The following is a 22,319-nucleotide window of genomic DNA, read 5'->3' as shown; positions in this document are numbered from 1 at the left end:
TTCTAGAAAGTATCACTGTCTATATGTGTCTGTTTCCCTTCTCTAATTAATACATTTTGTGCTTTTTAAACTGTTTCCACCTAGTTATGAAGGAACCCCTATCAGCAGAGAAAAAAGTACTTGTTAGTACCCTAGGGAATTTAAAGAGTCTAATGATGAGGAGGTCGACCTCATGCATGCAATTTCTTTGAAGTCCAGCATTTTACCTTAAAAATAAGGCAATATTTTTGTTCAGCTCCATAATATCTGTGCTTGTTTAAAAGGTTTGTTTGAAGTGTCTCAAATTGCTCAGCTATTAAATTACTTAACTCCTGCATCCCACCTCTAATCTTTGAGTAAAACTGAAGCCTCAAAGAGATAAGCCGTAATAATAATAATGAGGTTTCAAGAACTTTCTAGGATGTCCTTGGGGGATCCTGAGGGGTACAAGGATGGCAGCCTTGAATAAATCACATGTTGAAAAGGGTCCCTCATTTGCATCTTGGAATCCCTGGCCTTTGTTACCATACCAGGGGCAGATTGGCATTCAGTAATTGTTTGTGGAATTGACTGGAACTGACAGCACAAGATTTCTTCACTACCTACAGTAAGCTGCTGCCTGTTCTGGCTGATTCCTGGTGCTGTTCTAACTAACCTGCAATTGTCCTTTGTACTGAAGGACAGATGGAGGTGGGACCTTAAAGAATCATCTATAATGTCTGTGTATACTTTGATGGTCAGGAGTCAGCTATTGAAATAGGTTTTTTCTGGTGATTCCTTTTTAGTCTCCAGGACACCAGACACTGTCTTGAGCCTCAGTGAGGGAGCCCAGTGGACTGTCTGGGAGCCTGGGCTCTGCATTCAAACTGCCTGATTGTGGTCAAACCCTGGCACCACTCCTGGTGTTTGTGTGTCTATGGGCATTTTAGTTGACCTGTGAAGACTTCATTTCCTCACCTGTCGTATATATGGGGATGATGATGGTACCCACCTCATCCGGTTGTTGAAAGGGATAAATGATGCCACTTGTGGAAACATTCAACTCAAATCCTGAGACACGTGTGCACTTACTAAAAGGCAGATGTCCCTACTGCTCAAAAGTTGACTGAAGACATGGAGGGCTCATAGGACAAACCCAAAACATTTTGTTCAAAAAGACTTGGAAAATGTGACCCAGAGACTAGGAAGCAGCTCCAGATAATAATTAACTGCCTTGGTGTGAAATTCCAAAATTCCCACAATGAATATAATCATTTATTTTCCCCCTCCCCCCTCCCCCATGCATGCGCATACACTCTTACCCAAAAATAGTAACTTAGTAGAGGAAGGTTTTGCCTACAGGTCTTATGCTGCAGCCATTTCTCATCCTTTTCTCCTAAAGTCAGAACTTCCCGGAAGAGCTTGGCATGCCTGGGACACTGAACCACCTAGCTCACAGTAGATAGAGCCGTAGGCAGCCCTGGACTCCCACTGAGCTTTAGAAGTTAGCCCTGGAGCTTTCTCGTGGCAGGATTGCCCTGGCTGACAAGCATAAGAAGCCCCAAAGTTTCTCCTATCCACAGATTGCCCCATCCCCCATATGTCCTGGGAAAGCCCAGCATGCTCTAGGAATTCCGGAATTAGAACGAGCCACTGACGGTGTCATGTTTAAGGGGAGACAGACTACTGATTAATTATTTTTTTAACATCTTCCCATCCTTTGGTATTTACTCCAGGAGATGCCAACCAGAATGCTCCAATTAGCTTTTATATGGACTCTATAAGAAAACAATGTATAATCTGTATCAGTGAAGTGCTCTGATGAACAGGTGATTTCACGGTGAGGAAAGGATCACACGTACATAGGTTTGTCATGCTGTCTTCCTCAAAAGTTATCAGGCAACCCTGAAACACAGAGTCTATTTTTTCCTAGCACAGTTTTACTCTGTTTTATTTTAAGACCTGTATTGTTACCTGATTGATTTGGTTAGGAGTAAGACACATTGAAGGCACAGAATAGAAAAGTTTTTCATTCAGGGGCAATATTTACAGTTTTGAAGCTCCTGCAAAAGAAATCAGATGGGGATCAAAGATTGAAGCAGCAAAATGGTACTGTGACCTTATTTTCCAAAGCCATCTCTGCAAGGTTAAGTGCTTTATTCATGGCCCAGGCTTCCAAGAGAAGCACATTCAAGACAGATGACATGAGGCCAAGCTAGAGTCCTCCAACCAGAGCTGAAGTGCACACCCAGGTGAGGACCAGCAAGATCCCTAAGGGCCTGGAGGAAAGCATAGGGTCTAGTGAATTCATTCTGTTTGTGACCAGAAGTGACATAGCAGTGGCCAGGGTAGGGCTTCCCTCAAGACCTTGGGAAGCTTACATTGATAATGACTAAAAATCTCTGGCTTCAACACTCCCTTATTAACTTTTTCCTAGTCTCCAGCAAATCCTATAGTTCTGTTGTTATTGGAATCCTGTGGACTGATTTCAGTACCGAACCGAACTCAAGTCTGTTTGCCTGCAGTGCAGCAAAGCCAGTTTACTGATGCTGGCTTGTGGTGAAGGAAATTACAGCATTCATTGCAGGATCTCACAAGGAGGACAGGTAGCTCATGCTCAAAAGTCTCAAACTCCCTGAAGATTTTGGGGAAAGGCTTTTAAAGACAGCTTTTGAGGGGAGGGCTATAGGATGCATGACTTTCTTCTGATTGGTTGGTGGTGAGATAACGGGGTGTGATGTTTCAGGAATCTCAGTCATCATCCTCCTGGTGCCAGCCAGTCTGGGGTGTAAGGGCTTGTGCTCAGCTTGGAGTCACCGTCCCCCACCTGGGCAGGGCTGGGGTGGGGGTGCCTGTAGTCCCTACAGAATGACTCAAAGATATTCTTCAGATTGTTCTGTTTCCCCTTGAGGAGAAACTGGGAATCTGTTTTATTGCTGAACTGTATCATTAATTTTCTTCAAACTGCTTTTCCTTTGTTTCTGCATTCCCTTACTTCCCTAATTAGTTACTTCATGGGTCTGCCCTTTGGGACTCTGGGAAGGCCTAGGAGATTCAAGCCTTTTTCCTACAAATAAGAAGTGGAGGATACAGAGAGGGGCTTTTGTACCCAGGAGAGCCCCACAGTGTCCTGCTTAGTTTCAATCTGCAGAGACTATTGGTTTTGCAGCAGTAGATATCTGATACAAGATTTATGCCAGCGTCCAATTTAAACAGCTTCTTGGCAGTGTCCCTCCAGGATCCAAACACTGAGCCCCATGTAGACAAGAGGGTCTTGGCTGTCGTTTGGCTCTCCGTCTGTCCTGCTGAATCATAAATACAGCGTGAGAAACTTCTTCCTCCACCATCAGGTGACATGACACTTTTCTTCCTTGAGCCACAGGAGAGAATTCTCTAAATTGCTGCCATCTAACCTGAACAAAAGCAATGGCTTAAATGGGCTCTCCTTGAGGAGGGAAGTATGCTGCTAGATGCACTAACCCACATAGCTCTGTCCACGTCAACAGTAGATGAGAAAAATAGTTCAGTCCTTAACATCTGACGTGTGAGAGCGGATCTCAGCTCTCCAAGGAGGGCATTTGTTTTGTCTTGGTGTTTTCTCCCCCTTCCCTGCTTTTTTTTTTTTAACAAAAAGAATAGTCCTGTTGGCACTTTGGTCTATTGATTGAAAGAGAATTTAAAATAACTTGGTTAGAAAAAAAGAGAGAGAGAGAGAAGATTATAACACAAAAGAAATCCTAGTGGAGGCAGCATTGCCTGGAGGTAGCTTCTGGGCTCCACTGCCCAAATGTGAGTTTGAATCCCAGCTCCTCCCCATCCTAAGAGGGTGCGCTTTGTTGAGCTAATGAATGTCTTGTTTCTTCATTTGCAAGATAATCATAAGGAGACCTTCTTCCTAATACTGTAGTGAGGATTAAATATGAAAGCACACTTAAAGAGGTTAGAACAGTGACTAACACCGACTAAGGGATAGTCTGGGATTCTTAAAAAGGCCTCACGTATACCACTGTCCTTACTCAAGTGCTGAACAAATGAAGAGGTAAACAAAAGAATAAGACAAAAAGAAACTAAACTATTGGCTTGGTTCCTTGATAAACCCAACGCTCCAATATAGCGCAGGGTTAAGGCAGCAGTGGACTACGCCCCAGAATTAGGCTTCCTCCCCAATCCCAGACCCATGGGGACCATCTCAGGCCTCCCAACACGGCAGCCCAGAGAGAGACAGAGAGGGTGTTAGACTAGGCATGCCCTGTTCCTCCCTAGGAAGGAGTGAGGAGTGGGCTAAGAGGGCTTGGGGGGGAATCCTGCCTTCTGGGAAGTCAGGGAATGGGAAGAAGTGCCCCCTGCCAAGGTGGTCACTCACTGTGAGCAGTTACAATTCAACTGAGATTGAATGATTATGCAGTTGACCTGGACTGAGGGAGCCCTGAACAAACGCTTCTGAAGGAATAAAGGAAGGAGCGCTGTGTATTTTGCTGTTTGTTTTCATTAAGAATCTCCAAGGAGACTGTAAATAACTTGCCAACCCTTCTAGGCGACCTTCCCCACCAATCCTGGCCTTTATTTTCACCCTCTGCTCAATTTTCAATCCAGGCATCAATAGAACTCCCTTGGTCCTTAGCACAGGCAACCTGTATTTGCATCAGTTTTATGTACCTGTTCTCTCTCTCTGCCCATCGCATGTTCCACATTCCTCCCTCCACGCCCCTCAGTGCCCTGTGCATGGTGGGCATCACACCATTTCCCCAGGTTTTGTGTCACTTCCTGCTCTGTTCAGAGGACACAGGAAGCAGCTGGACTTGTTTCAGGGAGCCCGGAGCAGAGGTGAGGGCAGATCCAGGGACCTTTCTGGGCCACACTGTCTCCACTCTTCACAGTGTTTCTATCCCCAGATTGGTGAACTTGCTATTTAATTCAATTCAACAACCACTTAATAAAAACTTAAGGTCAAGGAGAACAAGGCAGGCCCTCCACCCCACCCCCACCCTGGAGAACTGCCCTCTAGGGAAGGCCACACTCCTCCAGGCAGCCCTTCAGATTTCTCCCTGCAGGCCGCACTGAGTGCTCCCTCCTCTTGCTTTCTGTAGAAAAGGTGGGTAAGCATCCCCACCCTGACTGCAGCAGCCCTGGTGGGCATGATTTGAACCTGCCCACCCCTGTGTAAACAGTGCAGTCCATTTATTAAACACTCCTCAGTAGCCGGTGCAGGGTGCCACCTCTTCTTACTCCACACCCCAACTGAACCAAACACTAGGCAGATGGCCCTGGGGCATTTGTCCTTGTTTAAACGGACACCTGAGTCATCCTTGGATGATGGTTGTGAACCCACGCGCTGCCCAGTACAAGGCTCCAGGAGCACCAGGATTTCATGCTTGAGGCGCTGTGCACCTGCCCCATCCTCCAGGCTCCCTGGGTATCAGTTATTGGGATGGGGGATAAAGGGTTTTGTTCTACAGCATCCACCAACAGAAAGGTGGGTACACAGAGGGACGAGGGCAGCAGGGGGCAGCAGAGCCAGGAAGGTGATGTGTGAAAACTCCCGGGAAAGTAGGATTGTGGGAAAACCTGATGACACCAAGTCATCAGGTCAGGGCTCTCATTCATGGGATGGGTGAGGAAGAGGCAGACTGCGGAGAGGAAGTGAGGAGGAGATGCAGCCGAGGGATAAAACATACCAGAAAGTGAACAACGGGAGGGTTTTTTTTTTTTTTTAAATAACAAAGAACTAGAACTTTGCTAATTATAAGATTTTAAGAACATGTAACAGTGTTGAGTTTGTACGAGGAGCTGGTCTCTGTGCTGGACACAGAGAACAGGAAGGTGAGCACCAGATGGGGTGGCGAACCTGCCCCCAAGGGGCTGGTAAACCAGGGCAGTGGTTTCCAACCTTGCTTTTGCTCCTGTATATAGGAACCTGCAGAATGACTCCTCCTCCCAGGTGACACAAATTTGTCCCCTCCCGTCCCACCCCTCTGGAGAATCACCCATCCCATCGCAGGCACACACCTGCCAGACACGCTAGGTGGGTGTGATAAGCGCTGTGGGGCACACAAGTCAATGTGAGGAGGAAGCAGGAGGTAACACCCCCCCCAAATTGGGGCAGACATATTTTTAAAGTTTTCATTTTTCATCTGAAACTCAAATGTATCTTGGCATCCTATATTTTACCTGGTGCCCCCACCTGACCCAGAGGGCCTCAGGGCACACTGCCTGGCTGCTCTAAGAAGCACATCTAGCCTCAAGGCTTCCAGGCAATTGGCACAGGAAGCTGCTCCTAGCAGAGTCCTGCCTGGTCAACCATGGGAAATGTTCCCGATTGTGTTCTGGTTTCGTTTCTAACTTATTAGCAAAAAAAGGGGGGGGGGGACAGCATTGCCAAAGATGGCTATTTCAAATAGCTTGGGGGTGAAATCACACTAGTTCCTGCTGTACCAAGTATGGGGAACTGTCAGTGAGAAGAAATGCTGAGGGTGCTGCCTAGGGAGCGTGGACGTTTCCAGCCTGCGAAGGGCAACATGACATCCAGAAGCAGGCTTTTGACTTTCTTGCCCTCTAGTGGCCAAATGCCTAAACGGGGGGTTGAGTTCCTGCTTAGGATCTCTCGTGTCTTTGGACTACCTGCAGCAAGAGACATAACTGAGAAGGACGTCAGAAGATGCAGGTACAGGCAGATGCCAAACCCCAAAGCCAGCCTGGGTGGCGCCTGGACCCGGGAAGAGGTGTCGCAGGCTGTGCTGCTGCCTCCTCCCACTTCATGTGGCTCCCGAGTGAGGTTCCAGGTCCTGGGGATGGAATCTGCCCACAGTTGCCTTTAATGTTCCTTCATTCACCTGACAGACATTACCGGAGTATCTACTGTGGACCAGGCATGGTGCTGGGTGCTGGCATCACGTCTGACACATGGAGTTAAACCTAAGAGTTTGTGCAGCACTCTAGAAACCGCACCCAAGGCAAACTGAACACACATCACTAGGCACAGGGATTTTAGAATCGCAAAATGACGGATCCATTTTCAGTTGAACTCCAATTTTCTGGCCACCTTCTTTCTTCATAACTCATACATACAGCGTCTTTTTGATAAATGGTCATTAGACTTCTTGGCAACTATTTATAATTTGGCACAGTAGTCAATCAGATTTCATATAATACAAAATTAATGCCATGTGATGTGCCTAGAGCTATTCCTAACTTCATATATATATATGTAAAAGGGCCTTGGCAGAATGTTGAATTTTTCCCCTTTCCTAGAATGAGCAATGCTGAGTTACTGACATTGAATGAATATATCAACAGAAAGCTGTTAGAAGAGTGAAGTTGTTTGGGAAGAGTTGGGCCTATCTGCAGTAGTATTGACCCAACTAAAATCAGTGGAAAAACCTAGGTGGGATGTTGATATGTCACTTCAGTTTGTGCAGCTTGGTGGGACTCTCTTCCCTGAGTCTGCCACCCGGCATGCGATGAATCTTTCATTCATGCCAATTTCCCAGGTGGCTTTCCAATCTGTCTGCTCATTTCACCCTTACTTCCTCCTTAGTTTAGATTCTCATGTCTCTTTTTCTTGAACGAGTATAATAGGCATTTTAGTGGAGTCCCTTTTCCTGCTTCTCTGAAATCCATTCTCCATACAGATTTGTCTAAAGCACAGATCGTGACTCCGCAGCGCTCACAGGATAAACTTCAAGCTTTCTGTTCATCAAACGCAGGAGACCACCACCTGTCCAGCCACAGCCACCATCATTCCATCATCCTTCCCATCACATTCCTGCCAGGGTCTTGCAGGTGCTCTGAGTTGGTCTGTGGACCTGTCAGATGACTATCCAAACATAAATCTGCTCTGTGCCATATTGCTTGTGAGTTTTCTCCTTTGTAAATCCATGTAGCCCCAAGGTGACCAAATCCCACTGTAAACATGTCATGAGTCTGTACTGACTGTGTTTTAAGAGCTTGTTTCTGGCAGGTGCTTTCTACACTCAGTTTCGACATAGTCTCACCTCCCTAATCCGTCTTGCAAATGCACTGTCACTAGGCCTGCCACACTCAAATCTGAGGTCCCTGATTACTGAGGTCCCTGCATTTTATTGTCATTGAGAGTGCTAGGCATTGACAAAAGGTACAAAATAAGTTCCCTGAATTCAGTAGAGAGGGAAGAGCGATCAATACCACCATGTGGGTGTGACCTGGTGAATATTAAGGGGTCCCACCCAGTAATGCCACTCTCTGCTTTGACCCACCAGCTTTAGTCACCTGTCTGGGTCTCTTGGGGATCGTGACCCACAGTGGGATGATAAAGGCTGGTTTATCGTGTTATGACCGAGATTCACAGGATGACCTGTGACATTCTATTCATTCATGTACCACAACTAAACTGGCACTTACTATGTGCCAGGCTCTGAGCTGCTTTTATCTTCACCACAACGCTGGGAGGTAGGTACTATTATTATTTCCATTTTATTGGTAGGAAAATGGAAGTCACCTGCCCAGTCTGGCCTAGCAAGTAAGTGATGGAGCAGAGACTCAGGCTTGGATTCATGTCTGTGCTCTCTCCATGCTGACACTCCTGCAGAAATGTTAGCAGCTCCAGGGAGGGTGTAGCTCAGGGGTAGAGCATGTGCTGAGCATGCTCGAGGTCCTGGGTTTGATCCCCAGTACCTTCATCAAAAATAAATATGAAATATTAGCAGCCCAAGGTGCTTAAAGCCATGTGGTTCCTTTTACCTTAGAGCTCAGTGGGGCACCCTGCTCAGCCCCTGTGTAAAGGTGAGGCCTCGAGAACTAGGCAGTAGCTTGTAGGTGTTGTCAGCATTGGAGTTCCAGGAAGAACAGCGAACATCAACCCAAGTAACTGTCCCCTCCCTCCCATTCATACAGCTGGGGCACTGGCCGGGAGGGCTGCTTGTCATGATGGGTTCTTCTCTTCCCTCACTAATAGGGACCTGGCTTGTCTGGAAAAGCTGCAGTGGAAAAACTGAGATTTCAGTTTATAACTGAGAGGAGTCTCAGAATTTATCCAGACTAAAGCCTTCACTTCACAGATGAGAAACTCCAGGGCCCAGACAGGTTAAATAACCGCTCATCCGGGATTGCACAGCTCAGGAGAGGGCGTGAGTCTGCTTCTGGGTAAACTGAGAACCTGAATCAAACCAGCTTTGTTCATGATTACATTCTGCCTTGGTTCTGTGATCTTTGGAATTTTCATTCACAGGGCTTGATTTTTTTGGTTTGATTTTTTTCTTCTTAGTGAATAAACGTAGATGCTGGTCTGATGGTCTACGTGATTTCTGTGTCATTGTGACTTGAACCTGTGTGAGATGGGTGAGCTTTAACTTGGGAGAATATTTAAACCAGGGCTGGAGGGCTGCAGGGCTCTTGTTCTTATGAACAAATACACAGAGAAGGTGGGAAGGGGTAACAGAGGGACATTGTCCGTGACTCTCAGCAGACGTACCATGAAACTGTACATTTATTACAGCTCTTAACTAATTGCCCTCCCGCTCATCAACCTCCTCCCTCCTCCTCGCCCCCCCCCCATTCAATACAGCTTCCATTGTACCAAGAGAATCACTTTCTAAAGCACCTATTTGGTCCCTTCATTCCTCACTGCCTAGAGCTTACAATTTAAACTTCTCATTTGAAATGCAAGAAACCCTCAGAATAGCCCTTACATATTTTATCAATCTTCTGCAAATCCCCATCCTCACCATCAATTTTTTATTTATTTTTATTTTTAAACATTTTTAGAAATTGAAGTGTGGTTAATTGACAATGTTATATTAGCTTCAGGTGTACAACATAGTGATTTGGTATTTTTATAGCTTATACTCCATTTAAAGTTATTATAAAATATTGGCTATATTCCCTGTTCTGTACATTACATCCTGTGCTGTATCTTATTTATTTTATGCTTAGTAGTTTTTACCTCTTAATCCCCTTCCACTAAATTACCCCTCCCCCCTCCTACCCACTGGTAACCACTAGTTTGTTCTGTGTATCTATGAGTCTGTTTCTGTTTTGTTATATTCATTCCTTTGTTTTATTTTTTAGTTTCCACATATAAGTGAAGACATACAATATCTGTCTTTCTCTGTCTGACTTACTTGAAGAAGTAATAATAACCACCAGGTCCATCCATGTTGTTGCAAATGGCAGAATTTCATTCTTTTTTTTATAGCTCAGTAACATTCCATTGTGTACATACCATATCTTCTTTATCCATTCATCTAATGATGGACACTTAGGTTGCTTCCGTATCTTGGCTCCTGTAAATAAAGCTGCTGTGAACATTGGGGTGCATGTGTCTTCAATTTGTGTTTTCATTTCCTTCAGATATATACTCGGGAGTGGGATTGCTGGATTGTATGGTAGTTCTATTTTTAGTTTTTTGAGAAATAGCCATACTGTTTTCCATAGTGGCTGCACCAGCTTACACTCCCACCAACAGTGCATGAGAATTTCCTTTTCCCCACATCCTCTCCAACACTTGTTATTTGTATCTTTTTGACAATAGCCATTCTGACAGGTGTGAGATGAAATCTTGTGGTTCTGGTTTCCATCTCCCTGGGATGTTGAACATCTTTTCATGTACCTGTTGGCCATCCGTATACCTTCTTTGAAGAAATATCTATTCAGGTCTTCCACCCACTATTCATTTTTTTAAAACACCTTCACTTTCTGCCATTATTTGCCACCACCTGATATGCACACCACATTTCTACTCTCAAGGCATTGGCTAATGCACTTGGGGTCCCTGGGTTGACATTCTCTTTCCCCAGTGAGTCAGCTGGTGAAAGTCTCTTCATTCTTTGAGACCACATGGCACCTTCTCTCCCAGGCCTTTCCTGTTCTTGACAAGAATGGTTGCTCCTCCTCCCATGCCCTTGAATTATGTCTTTACTAGAACTCTTCTCTTCTTTCCCTAGTTAAGTGAACTTGGATATCATCTTCTTAGTCTATGTGGTATCATCATTCCTTCTCGGATCCCATCATGCAAAACATTTTCTCGGTGTCTCAGTGGGTCAAGGGCAGTGGCAGGAGCTGGGGACTCAAAGATGATCTAAAAGGATTCCCATTCTTTTGAGACCTCACAGTCTCAGGAGACAAGCTCACGTATAAACAATTAAATACTGTGCAGTGCATTCAACGTTTACAAATCTATGGCTTGTCTTATCCATCCCCCCATCCTTAGCATCCACCAATGGCAAATCAGTGCTGTATGATTTCTCAAACAAATGAAGGTGTGAATGAATGATGAGATGGTTAGACTGGTCACCTTTAACCTAAATCAGTACTCCATGCTGCAACGCCTTATGAGGCAATTTTAAATTACATGAACAAAACATTTTACCTTAAAAAAAAAAACTGTTATGTGTTTACTGTATGTAGGAAAATATATAATTGTTTATCAAACCCATACTGTTAACAATATTATAGGTGACAAAAAGTTTAATCTTTTTAAGTCCATACTAATATACTATAATGTAAGAATTAGATGGCAGAAAACAACTTGCTGAATTTTGAGAAATACTGAGTTAAGATCATTTTCATTGTTTCCTTTTTTTTTTTTTTTTTTTTAGGTTTTGTTCTTTCCCTGAATCCAGTCTGTATAAATTTGCCTTTAGAATTTTGGGAATCTCTTGAAGCAAATCTTTTGCTGTAAAAAATGTGCAACCCAGGGCAATATATATCTTTTAAAAGATAGGGCAAAAACACTGTGTGTGTTTTGAAGGTGTACCAAACCACATTTTCATTTATGTTTGTATTTATTTGTGACCTAAAGATCAGGTTTATTTCCCTCAATGGGAGATTACTTGAAAATACCCAGATTTGGGGTTCTGTCTGTACATAAATTAAAATCTGGCTCCACGTCTATCAACCTCACTCCTTTCTGTTTATGATGATGATTTACATGAGGTTAAGATGTAAAGGCAAGAGTTGGAGTGAGGGGTTGGTTTTGATGACATGTGGAGGGTACAGGGATCCTCCAGGAAGGCAGTGCAGCTGGTTCCCAAGCTTTACCTTCATGACCCACGCCCAGGAGGCTGGCTAGGAGGAACAGTGTGTATATGGTGCCTCCTGACTCTGCAGTCTCTATATTTTAACTTAGAAGTGATTCTGTAAACTCTCCTCTTCAATGTCCTTTCATAGGTGTGACCTGTTCAGGTGAGCACACAAAGGCTGGGTTATATGAGGAAGTAGGAGGATGAGGAAATGGCTTTCCCAGGCCCCCTGAGCCACTGGGCATAGTTCTTTGACATGTAGGGTATAGCAGTAGCTACACGATGGTGACAGCAACTCTGGGAAACCAACAGGGATCTGTCCTTGTCCCTCGTTCAGCTGTTCCATGCCTGCCTGGTCTCTTCTATCTGCAGCTGCCATTCAACTATTTCTCTCTCTCTCTCCTCCATGGCTTTTACCCACTAATGTCTCTGTGGGTCTCAGCTTTTGCCCACCATACTGCCTACATCTGGGGTGACCAACTCAACTCAGTTTCTCTGGGACTTTCCAGGTTTTAATCCCCAAATTTCCACATCCTAGAAACACCCAAAGTCCTGGGCAAATCATCTCTTTTCTATGTGTCTCATATTCAAAGTCTGTAAGAAAGAAGAGGGGAGACCTGACTGGGTCTCTTAGCCCTTCCCCAGCCCATAGCACCCAGACTCTCCCACCAGGCTCTCCCATCAGGATGCTTATCCCTACTGGCTGGACCGAAGTCAGGCCTGGGAGTGGCCTAGAGCTGCTTCCCCAGCATCCTTCTCAGAAGGGACTTGTGAGCTGAGCAAGCCTGGAAATACTGTCACTTCTTCTCAGGTCCTCTTTTCACTTTGTACAGTGTGTCATTTATCAGCATCCTGGCTCCTTATGCTTATCGGGTGCGGATGCATTGAACGGGGGATGTGTGTGCATATGTGGGGGAGTCGGTAGAAATGACTTGTTATCATTTCATCCCCTTTACTTTTATGAAACCAATCATGTTCCACAGATTAAACTCCTCATAAAGTGTTATGGAAACCCTGGCCCAACTTCTAATTCTATTTGATCCCACTCGACCTTGTCCACTCCAGAGAATGTAAAGCTTGCAAAAGGGAATGTTTCAATACCAGAACACTGGAATCTGGGAAATGTTGACTTTTAAGCTCTAATAGCATGTGAGGATGAAGACAGAATTCACAGTGACTAAAGGCAGAGACACTGAGCCACGGAGCAGTTGGTCACTGCTGGAGGTCTTCATCTACTTGGCCAATTTCAGCACCCCACCCACCCACTTGGCCCCAGAAATTAGGTCCTTCATTAGTAAAACTGTTTTTCCCATCTGCAAGAGACAGAAGTTCTCCCCTTCCCTTAAATTCTGGGGGCTGGGTTGGGGGAGAGAAAAATGAAATCACTGTAAAAATACTTAAGCTCTGAAGGACATGTTTGATTTTCAGGAACTGACCATAAAAGTAAAGGGTGGAAAAGCTGGAGAGAGCCAGGGTTCCAGGCAGGGTGGTGCTGTCACCACTGCATCTCACACCCCCGGGGCACCCTGCAACCTGAGAGCACCCCACGTCTCCATCTCCAGGCTTTGGCAGCACTGCCCTCCATTTGTGGAGAGCACAGCCAGCGCAGTTCATCATCTCTGTGTCACTGTGCACACCTATCAGCCTCTGGGGGTGAAACAGAAAGGTTTTGGCACTGACTCCTGCATTCTCTGCTGTCCGTGGCTCTCTTATAAATCAAGTCTGGCTGTTAATCACTGAAGCTAAGAATTGATGACAAAAGTTAAAAAACAAATCTAGATGCATTATTGAAACAAAGTCTAGCTCAGCATTTACTTGGCACTGAAGCATACAGAGGCGATCAGTCCAGTTTCAAGTGAGTTTCCCCTGTGCTGATAGAGAAGGTGAGGAGGTCTGAGTTCTAGAGGATGGGGCAGAGGAGAGCACAGGCTCAGGGGAGAGAGCAGTAAAGCCCCTCCCCCCGGCTGGGCTCCCAGTATGCCTGTCATAGGTCTGGCTTTCCAGTGTATCGAGGTCATCTCCAGGACAGGCTCTCAGAGCCCCCCACTCCCTACCCCTGTGCTGCACAGGTGTGCTTTCACGGCTGTGCCTCCCCCAGCTCACCTCACAGGCCCTTTCTGCTGCTGAACCTGTCTAGGCTCCTCTCCAGCATCTCCGATGGCTGGTCCCAGCCTCCCCTCCCCGGGAAGCCCTGCCCCCCTGGGACGGTCCATGGTGGTACAGAACCAGCACATGGGCAGGCACACACAGCTCACACCAGGTCTCAGTGAGCAGAGAGGACCTTAATGTCTGATGCCTCAAGGCTTGTACAGCAGTCCCCCTCCCCCCCCAAATAATACCAGATCCAATGCTACAGTTGAGGGGAGAGGGGTTTTGGAAAAAACTAGGTACACCCTCCCAATTACAGATCCTGACTTGATTCTTCATTTCCGCAGAGCAAGAGGAATTAGTATAATTGAGGGGTGCCCTAGGGCAGTCAAAAGAAAAGAGGATAAAAGATCCTAAGTGTTGACCAAGTGTGATAGTGTGAAGGCTGGGATACAGGAGCGACAGGAGCCTGACTGGCGGTAAGGCTCCAGGCCTCAGTTTGTTCATCTGAAGAATGGGGGAAGGAAACGGGGAGACATGAACCACATAGGAGCCGGGTCTTCTGGTTCTGTGGTTGGTTCCCTGTCATTCTTGTCCCCTCCCACTCCTAACAGCTCAGTGCAGCTCTGAGGGAGGCCACGTGCAGAAGCTCCAAGGCAGACATAGACCAGGGAAGTGCCTTTCCATGGAGGCCTCACCAAACACTCCATATTGAAAGGGTTCACAATGGCCCCACTGGGTAAAACAAGGAAGCAAGCAGGATCTGGTATTTGTGGATGTTCTCACAGTGCCATGGACTCCTCCCTGGGGCCATTAGGAACTCAGTGGAGTCTGTTGCGGTTTACTTCTCTCTGGGAGGAGAGGCGTGAGCACATGCAAGTTGCAATTTTCACTTAAACGTTGCCACCTGGGATCCAGACTTGGTCTGCAGTGACCAGGCCCTGGTTTCTCCCTGATGTGCTGCACACGTGGAACTTAGCTACAGAGTTTTGCAGATGAGGTCTTTGCTCTTCAGTATCCAGCAGCTTAAAAGAGATAAAAAGAAACCCCAGTAAAAATGAACATCAATGGATTCTCTTGAAAAGAAAGCAAATCTGCTTAAAGCATTAACACATTGGATCTAAGTCTGCTGCATATTTATAAGCACATGAGGAATTTGTATGGAGTAGGGAAGGAAAGTTCCCAGACGTCAGAATAGAGAGACTGAAATCAATGGAGGGGGCTCTTGGCCACCTTGCTTCTCTTTGGCCGGCAGGGTCTCCGTGGAGCAACTGGGATTTTAAGAACTGCAAGTAAGAGCAGGAAGATGGGTTATTCTCTGGCGAGAATGCTGGAGGTATATACATGGTTACTGGGTCACATCGGTAAGACCTTTGCCCTAAACACAGAAAGGAAAATCTGTTTTGGTGAATGAATCATGCAGAGTATCGTGTTGTGGAATTTGTGTTTTCCAGTGTGAAATTGTTGGTGGTGCTTGTAATGCAGCTCTGATGACGTTCACACCTTTAATTGATGCTTCGATTTCTCTTGTGAGGTCTGCGTCTGGAAACTCAAACAGCATTATTATGTTCATTTCACGTTTGGAAACCAGAGGAGCGCATAGGGCTTATCTTGGGCTACAGATAGGTGATCATCTGTGCTGGTCTGCCACGGACAGTCGTAGTTTCTGCATCTTGTCCTGTTGTCATTATTAATGGTGTCCCCTTTCCTGATCACAAGTGCTCTGGTTTATATTTAAGTATAAGGTCACCCGAGCCAGCTGACACCCTGCTGGCAAAAGTAGGATTGAAGATCCTGCATTTCATTCACCAGATCATCCATTTAAGCAAATGTTTTCCCAGTTGTCAAAAGCCCTTTATTTCTGACTTACAGAGTGACACACAACAGCGTGTCCTTTAGAAAAGCAGATGGGTGACACATCAAACATGAGGTCTCTGGTTGAAACATTCTTACTTGTTTTTCATTTTGTTTTGTTTTACTTTCACCGTTATCATTGCCTTGGAAAATGGCATTTTATGACTTCAGCAAGCATTAATTATTTCTTTTGTGTCCCCATGTCAAATCATTTTAAACCAGTGTGTTCTTAATAGGGTTTAAAGTGAAAAAAAAACCAAAAACAAAACTGAAACATAGCAGCATAATTCCACTAATGCTTGATGCTAGCGATGATTTCTCTCTTGAAAAGCTTACACAAAGGAAGCTGACATGCTTTCTTCAGCCCTGTAATTAAACAGGCCTGCTGAGAAGTCTTACGCAATAGTTTATGATTTTTGTGACTAACGCCCATCATGGCGGACGCCCGTTGGAGTTGGGTTATCACAACCAATAATGGCCCAGTTCTGTAATGGGTTCCTCTGACTGCAAAATCACCGTTGGCCCTTACAGCACTCTTATCTCATCAGCTGTCTTTCCTTTTAAAGGACACTTTTCTCTGTGTTAGCTCATTTGGAGTCATGAATTGCCAACATATGGAGCCATTAACCGAGAAATCGTCTTGCACCTTTCCTGGTTAACAGAAATGGAGTTGAAAATTTAGCCCGTCAGTCTCCTTCCTGTCACGCTGTCTGTGACTGCAGGAAAAATCACATTGCAAGTTCTTCCCCACTTTCCTTACACCTTTCACAGCCAATTTCAAAGTATGGCAGTAGGCAGATTGGGTCATAATAGCAATTTTTTTAACCCAGAAATTAAATTAAACCAAAAAGCCTCATGTACTTCGAGTTCAAATAGGGTTTCTTCCAGAAAGAACATCTCCACAGTAACAGCAGTGAAAATGATAGTTTTTTTCATGAAGATCTGAGTTACTAAACTAATGCAGATTGCAGAGTACAGTTACTGTTTTCCTGAGACCCTTCGCAGAGAAACTGGAAATCAGTGAAAAGTTGTTAGTAAGGTCTGTGTGCTTCAGGGAGAGATGTATAGAAAAGTCAGTGCCCTGGCATTAATGCAGAGCCTTCTCAAGCTGTTTTCAGTTCCAGCTCTCCAGGAGGAACAAAGGGCCAATAACTAATACAATAGAAGCTCTTCCCCAGGATGATCAGAAAGTTTGACTACTCAAGAGAACATGTTTTACTGTAAATGTCTAGATTTCGTGATCCTTAATGATTTATGTTTCTTACCTCCACTGGTAATGCCTTTTTCTTTTGTGCATACCCCAAAGAATTTGCTTGGAGGAATGTCCACAGAGGCAGCAGCCCGCTTTGCCTGTGGGGGAGGGGAGGGTCAGAGCAGCTGGACCACGTGGTTGACCGGGGGTTCTTTGGGCTGCTTGGAGACTCAGGCTGGTGGGAGAGCTGTCCCGCATTTTGCTTATCTGAGAATCAACAAGAGAGCTTATCTGCTCTCACACTTTCCAGACAGACCCAGGCGAGCATAATCTGCATCTAAAAATGGATCTTTTCTGCCTGGATTGAGGCTGCCAGGAAGGGCCCCAGGTAGCACAGGGTGCTGTTGGTGATGGAGGACTGCAATTGGAGATGCCTGGCTGTCTCCTCCATCCTGGTTTTTGCCTCTGTACTGTGTCAAGTGACAGGTAGAAACTGTCAGGAGCAGCCTCTTCACACACCAGCTCAAGTCGGGTTAGGGTCAGAGCCCAAAGCCCAGGGCATCTGGTGTAGGCTGATGATCTGGTGCTGCAGTGTGGCATGATGTCTCTCTGTCTCTCTCATTCTACCTCGCCTCCATCCTTCCTGGCATTAATAATTTGAAGACACACACACAACATCTCTACAAGGGTCTGGATAATCTGGATCTGGGGGCTTGAGCACAGATCCCTTCTTCCTGAACACTGTGTACCCGAGGAAATAGTTAAGTTTTAAGGAGATTCATTGGGCCTTTGCCGCAGGCCACCAGCCCAGAAACTAAGATTAGTTCCTCCTTAAAGCAAGATTACCAGGTCATTCTGTTGCAAAGTCATGGCGTCCTTGAGTAATCTACCCTGGCCACCCAACTTTCTGCCTCCCTGCTGCCCGGCTTGGCTGTAACTTTCTGGAAGATCCACTACATCCTCCTGGGTTTCAAGAGAAATCCTTTTAGGAATTGAGGGGTCTCTTCTGTTTCTCCTGATGTGAGTTGAGCTCACTTCCTGGCACCATTACTTTCCTATGTCCTTTACAGCCTACTGAGTCTTTTTGTCCTAAATGGACAAAATCTGTCCCCCATGCTGCCAAAACACACCGGTGACTCAAGGTCAGAATCTGGAGGACAGGCCAGCCATTGTTCTGCCCACATTCTTCATCTAAATTAATCTACAACCTTGCCTGAATGGCCAGTAAACTGGGTCAATTTATGGTCAGCGGGCTAACCATTGTGCATTTCTTCCTCTGCAAATGAAGGGGCCCCCATCGATTAAAACATCACGCTCTTCTTACCAGTGGGTGTGTTACTTGTTGATATCCCACATAGCAGCGCCAACGTTGCTCAGATTATTTTCCTGGTTTTTTTTTTTTTTTTTTTTTTGGACACTGTGCCTCCTCTTTTCACTTTCTGGGAAATTTGCCAGTGTTTCAAGGACTGGGTAAAGAACTAAATAAATATTTGTAGGTAGTTTAAAAGGAGAGTGAGTCCAGTGGATATAACTTTGCCCATCCAAAGAAAAAAGCACATTAATTGCCTTTCAGATATTTTTAAGTAATTCACTTGAGAGAGTCAGAAGGTTGATTTTTTACTAGTTTACTTTTCAGATTTTGTGGTCAAGGCGGGGTGGGGGTGGGGGCGTAGGGGGTAGGGGGAAGTCCAGAAAGTCTAGGCAAATGAGCACAAACTTTTAGAAGTCCCGCTGAAGTGACTGAAATTGACAGTGTGAACAGTCAACTACATCTTCGTGTTTGTTAATCAGGCTCTAAACAGTCGGTGCAAGAAAGTGTTTCCTTAAGAACCTTCCACAGAGGCCCCTTCTTTCTCACTGTTCTTTTTAAAACCGATTTCACTGAAATTTGGGACGTTCAGCAGTTGGCTGTTTATTTCTATGTGTACCAGCCTATTGGGGAGGCTGATTCTGAGCCTGAGATTAAAGAGACCAGAGAAGCGGCTTCCAGCAAGGGCTCCTGCCTGTGATCCACTGAAATGTTTTTCCTTCCCGGCCGCGGAGTCACAGCCGTTTGCGGCGCGGGCACCGGGCCGCCTGGGGCCCGGGGCAGGCGAGCCGATCACCTGTTGGGGCCTCCGGGAGCGCGCGGCGCGGGCAGGGCGGGGGCGCAGCGCGCATTCCTCGTGGACCCGTCCGGCGGGCGAGCGGGCGGACGGGCGGACGGACGCGGGGACGCGCGCGCCGAGGGACGCGGGAGGCCCGGCGCTGGAATGCAGTTTTCCGCGGCGAGAGAGACTTTGCATGGGAGTGGAGAATAGTTTGGGGTGGGGTTTCGCACCGTCCCCTCCTCCCCGCCCCCCGGGGCCCCCTTCCAGGCGCTTTCTGGGAGCTTTTTCAGAACTGCGCTCTGAAGTTTGAAGAACAGCGAGGAGCTGGGGCCATAGGCAGGGACAATGGAAGAAAATGAAAGCCAGAAATGTGAGCCGAGCCTTCCTTACTCAGCAGACTGCCGACAGATGCAGGGTAAGTAACAGGCTCATTCAAAGATGGAGTTACAGTTAACGAGTGTCCCTTGCCGCTTGCCGCTTGCTGCTGCTTTTTTAGAACTGGAGACGGGGCGCCTGGCACAGAAGAAGGCATATTTCTTGGGGTGATGCGTTTTCCAAACTGGAGAGCTGTGAGCTTGACTTGATCTCTGGCAGGATTTTCTTTAAGCAGCTAAAGAAGTGGAGGGGTGATGTCACATTTGTAGCACAGTAAGCAGTCAGTATGTGCTAGATCTCTAGGCAGTGACAAATGTATCGTGAAAAGCAGCTTTTAATCCTCACTGCTCCAGCCGTGGGAGAGAGGACCTCTTTCTGGGGAGGCAGCACTTCCATTCATTGGTTGGAGCAAATGCATGTTCCATGCAAGTTTTGTTGTGTTTTAGAGATTAATTGCAGAGTTTGGGGGATATTTTATTTTACAGATCGGAGCAGCAAGGGGGCACTTGTACATGTGGAGGATAGCTGGAACTCTGAATTATCTGTGTGCTTTAATTCAAAAGCTGGGAGCTGTTAGACAATTTTGGTCAATTTTCTCCAAGTGGTTTCCCTTTAATTGTGTTTACAATAGACTTGTCTTTTCCGTAGGGAATTTCCAGAAGCTCATGTTGTTCCAAAGAAATTTTGCAGTGGGGTTGGGTGGAGAGAGGACGTGTCTGCTCTCCAGTGTCTGACGTCTGTGATTCCAGAGCCTCTCCTGAAGTATCACACAGGCAGCGTGTTGGGACACCTCACAGTCCAGAACCACCCAGCACCCACCCTAACCCAGGTTCATCCAGGGGCCAGTCAGTCACTGTGCTTGAGGGGCTGCAGGGCTGTGCGTGGGAGTAGTGACAATGCACAGGGGAAAAGGTGTGTGTTTTTGAAAAAGGCAAAGGGAAGTAACAAATGACTCATCCACACTGAAAATGCAAAGCTAAGCCAGACAAGAAAAATTCAATTGGGATAGAAAGCCCCTCCACCCCCACCTCCCTCCCCATCTTGAAATGCAAGAAATTTTAAGACGAGTAAACCCCAGAGAATTCCTGGAGTCTAGTCATCGTCTAGGTGGCTGTGTTTGTGCTTCCAAGCAGAGCCCTCTCTCCTTAAGGGCCCCGGTCAGTGGGGTTCCCTCCCCTTCCTTTCTCCCCTTTTGATAGACAGGATCCTTCAGCAGGAATTCAACCTCTGGGCTTCTGTTAAAAGAAATGTCTCAGAATCTAGAGGGGCAGTTAGAGTGGGACCGATTGAAGAGACAACTTTCAAACAACCGCAGCAATTCAAGGACACTTCAGAGGCTGGAGATGGTTGGACTGAGGGAGTGTGATCACTTTCTTTCTTCACATATTCAGTGAATATTGAGCATCTGTTATGGTCACTGTTTTAGCTGCTGGGGATCCAGCAATAAACAAAGTAGACCAAAAATACTTGCTTTCATTGAATTTATATTCTAAGGGCCAAGTTTGTGGGAAGGGGAGGGGTAGAGAAAGGTAATGAATGAATAAGTAGAATAGTGTGTTAGAGGACAGGGTTGCCAGATTTAGCAAATAAAAATACAGGAGGCCCAGTTAAATCTGAATTTCAGATAAACAACAAATAATTTTTAGTATAAGTATATCCCATGCAATATTTGGGACATACTTATGCTACAAATTATTTGTTATTTATCTGAAATTCAGATTTAACTGCATATTGTATTTTATCTAGCAACCCTATTAGGTAGGAATAAAGCAGTGGGGAAAACTAAGGCAGGGAAAGGGAATAGGGAACGTGGGGAGAGAGTGGGAGTGAAACTAGTAGAATTATTAGGGAGATCCTCACTGGTGTGATATTTGAACAAAGAGGTGAGGAAGGGAACAGAAAGGGCATTTTCAAAGAACAGCATGAAGAAAGGATGGGAGGAAAAGAGGTTAAGGGGTCAAAAAAAAAAAAATCAAAAAATGGGCAGAAGACCTAAACAAGCAATTCTCCAATGAAGACACACAAATAGCCAACAGGCATATGAAAAGATGCTCAATATCACTAATTATTAGAGAAATGCAAATCAGAACTCACTCTGATTAGAATGGCCATCATTCAAAAGTCTGCAATAGTAAATGCTGGAGAGGGTGTGGAGGAAAAGGAACCCTCCTACTGTTGGTGGGAATGTAAATTGGTGCCACCACTGTGGAGAATAGTATGGTGGTTCCGTAAAAAACTAAAATTAGAGTTACCGTATGATCCAGCAATCCCACTCCTGGTCACATATCGGGAGAAAACTCTAAATTCAAAAAGATACATGCACCCCAATGTTCATAGTGCACTATTTACAATACCCAAGACATGGAAGCTATCTAAATGTCCATCAGTGGATAACTGGATAAAGATTACACACACACACACATATACAATGAATGGAATAGGACTTGGCCATAAAAAAGAATGCAGTAATGCCATTTGCAGTAACGTGGATAGACCTAGAAATTATCATATTAAGTGAAAAAAGTCAGAGGAAAACAAATATCATATGATATCACTTATATGTGGAATCTTAAAAAAAAAAGAGAGAGATACAAATGAACTTACTTTTAAACCAGAAATAGACACAGATATAGAAGAGAAACTATGGTGAACAAAAGGGAAAGCGACGGTGAGGATGGATAAATTAGGAGTTTGGGATTAGCAGATACACACTACAAAAATAAAATAGATAAACAACAAGGTCCTATTGTATAGCACAGGGAACTGTAT

General features: G+C 45.5%; 1 protein-coding gene across 10 annotated transcripts in view; it reads left to right on the top strand.

Moving 5' to 3' along the window:
• Positions 1-22,319, top strand: part of KIAA1217 (KIAA1217 ortholog) — a 673,163-nt gene that overhangs the window by 375,062 nt on the left and 275,782 nt on the right. Inside the window, exon 1 of one of the 10 annotated variants that reach the window (XM_074358472.1) lies at positions 19,153-19,590. The exons of 2 other annotated variants lie outside the window; for them this stretch is intronic. In XM_074358472.1, the coding sequence (XP_074214573.1) occupies positions 19,521-19,590 (70 nt within the window). In that variant the 5' untranslated portion in view covers positions 19,153-19,520. Of the gene's footprint in view, positions 1-19,152; positions 19,591-22,319 lie in introns of those variants that run through there. 7 more of the 10 variants (XM_074358468.1, XM_074358467.1, XM_045505033.2 and 4 more) reach the window with 7 other exon arrangements.

The sequence above is a fragment of the Camelus bactrianus genome, chromosome 35 (genome assembly GCF_048773025.1).
Source record: "Camelus bactrianus isolate YW-2024 breed Bactrian camel chromosome 35, ASM4877302v1, whole genome shotgun sequence".
Classification (NCBI taxonomy): domain Eukaryota; kingdom Metazoa; phylum Chordata; class Mammalia; order Artiodactyla; family Camelidae; genus Camelus; species Camelus bactrianus.
Note: the sequence above shows the minus strand (reverse complement) of the source record. Positions and strands in the feature narration are given on the sequence as shown.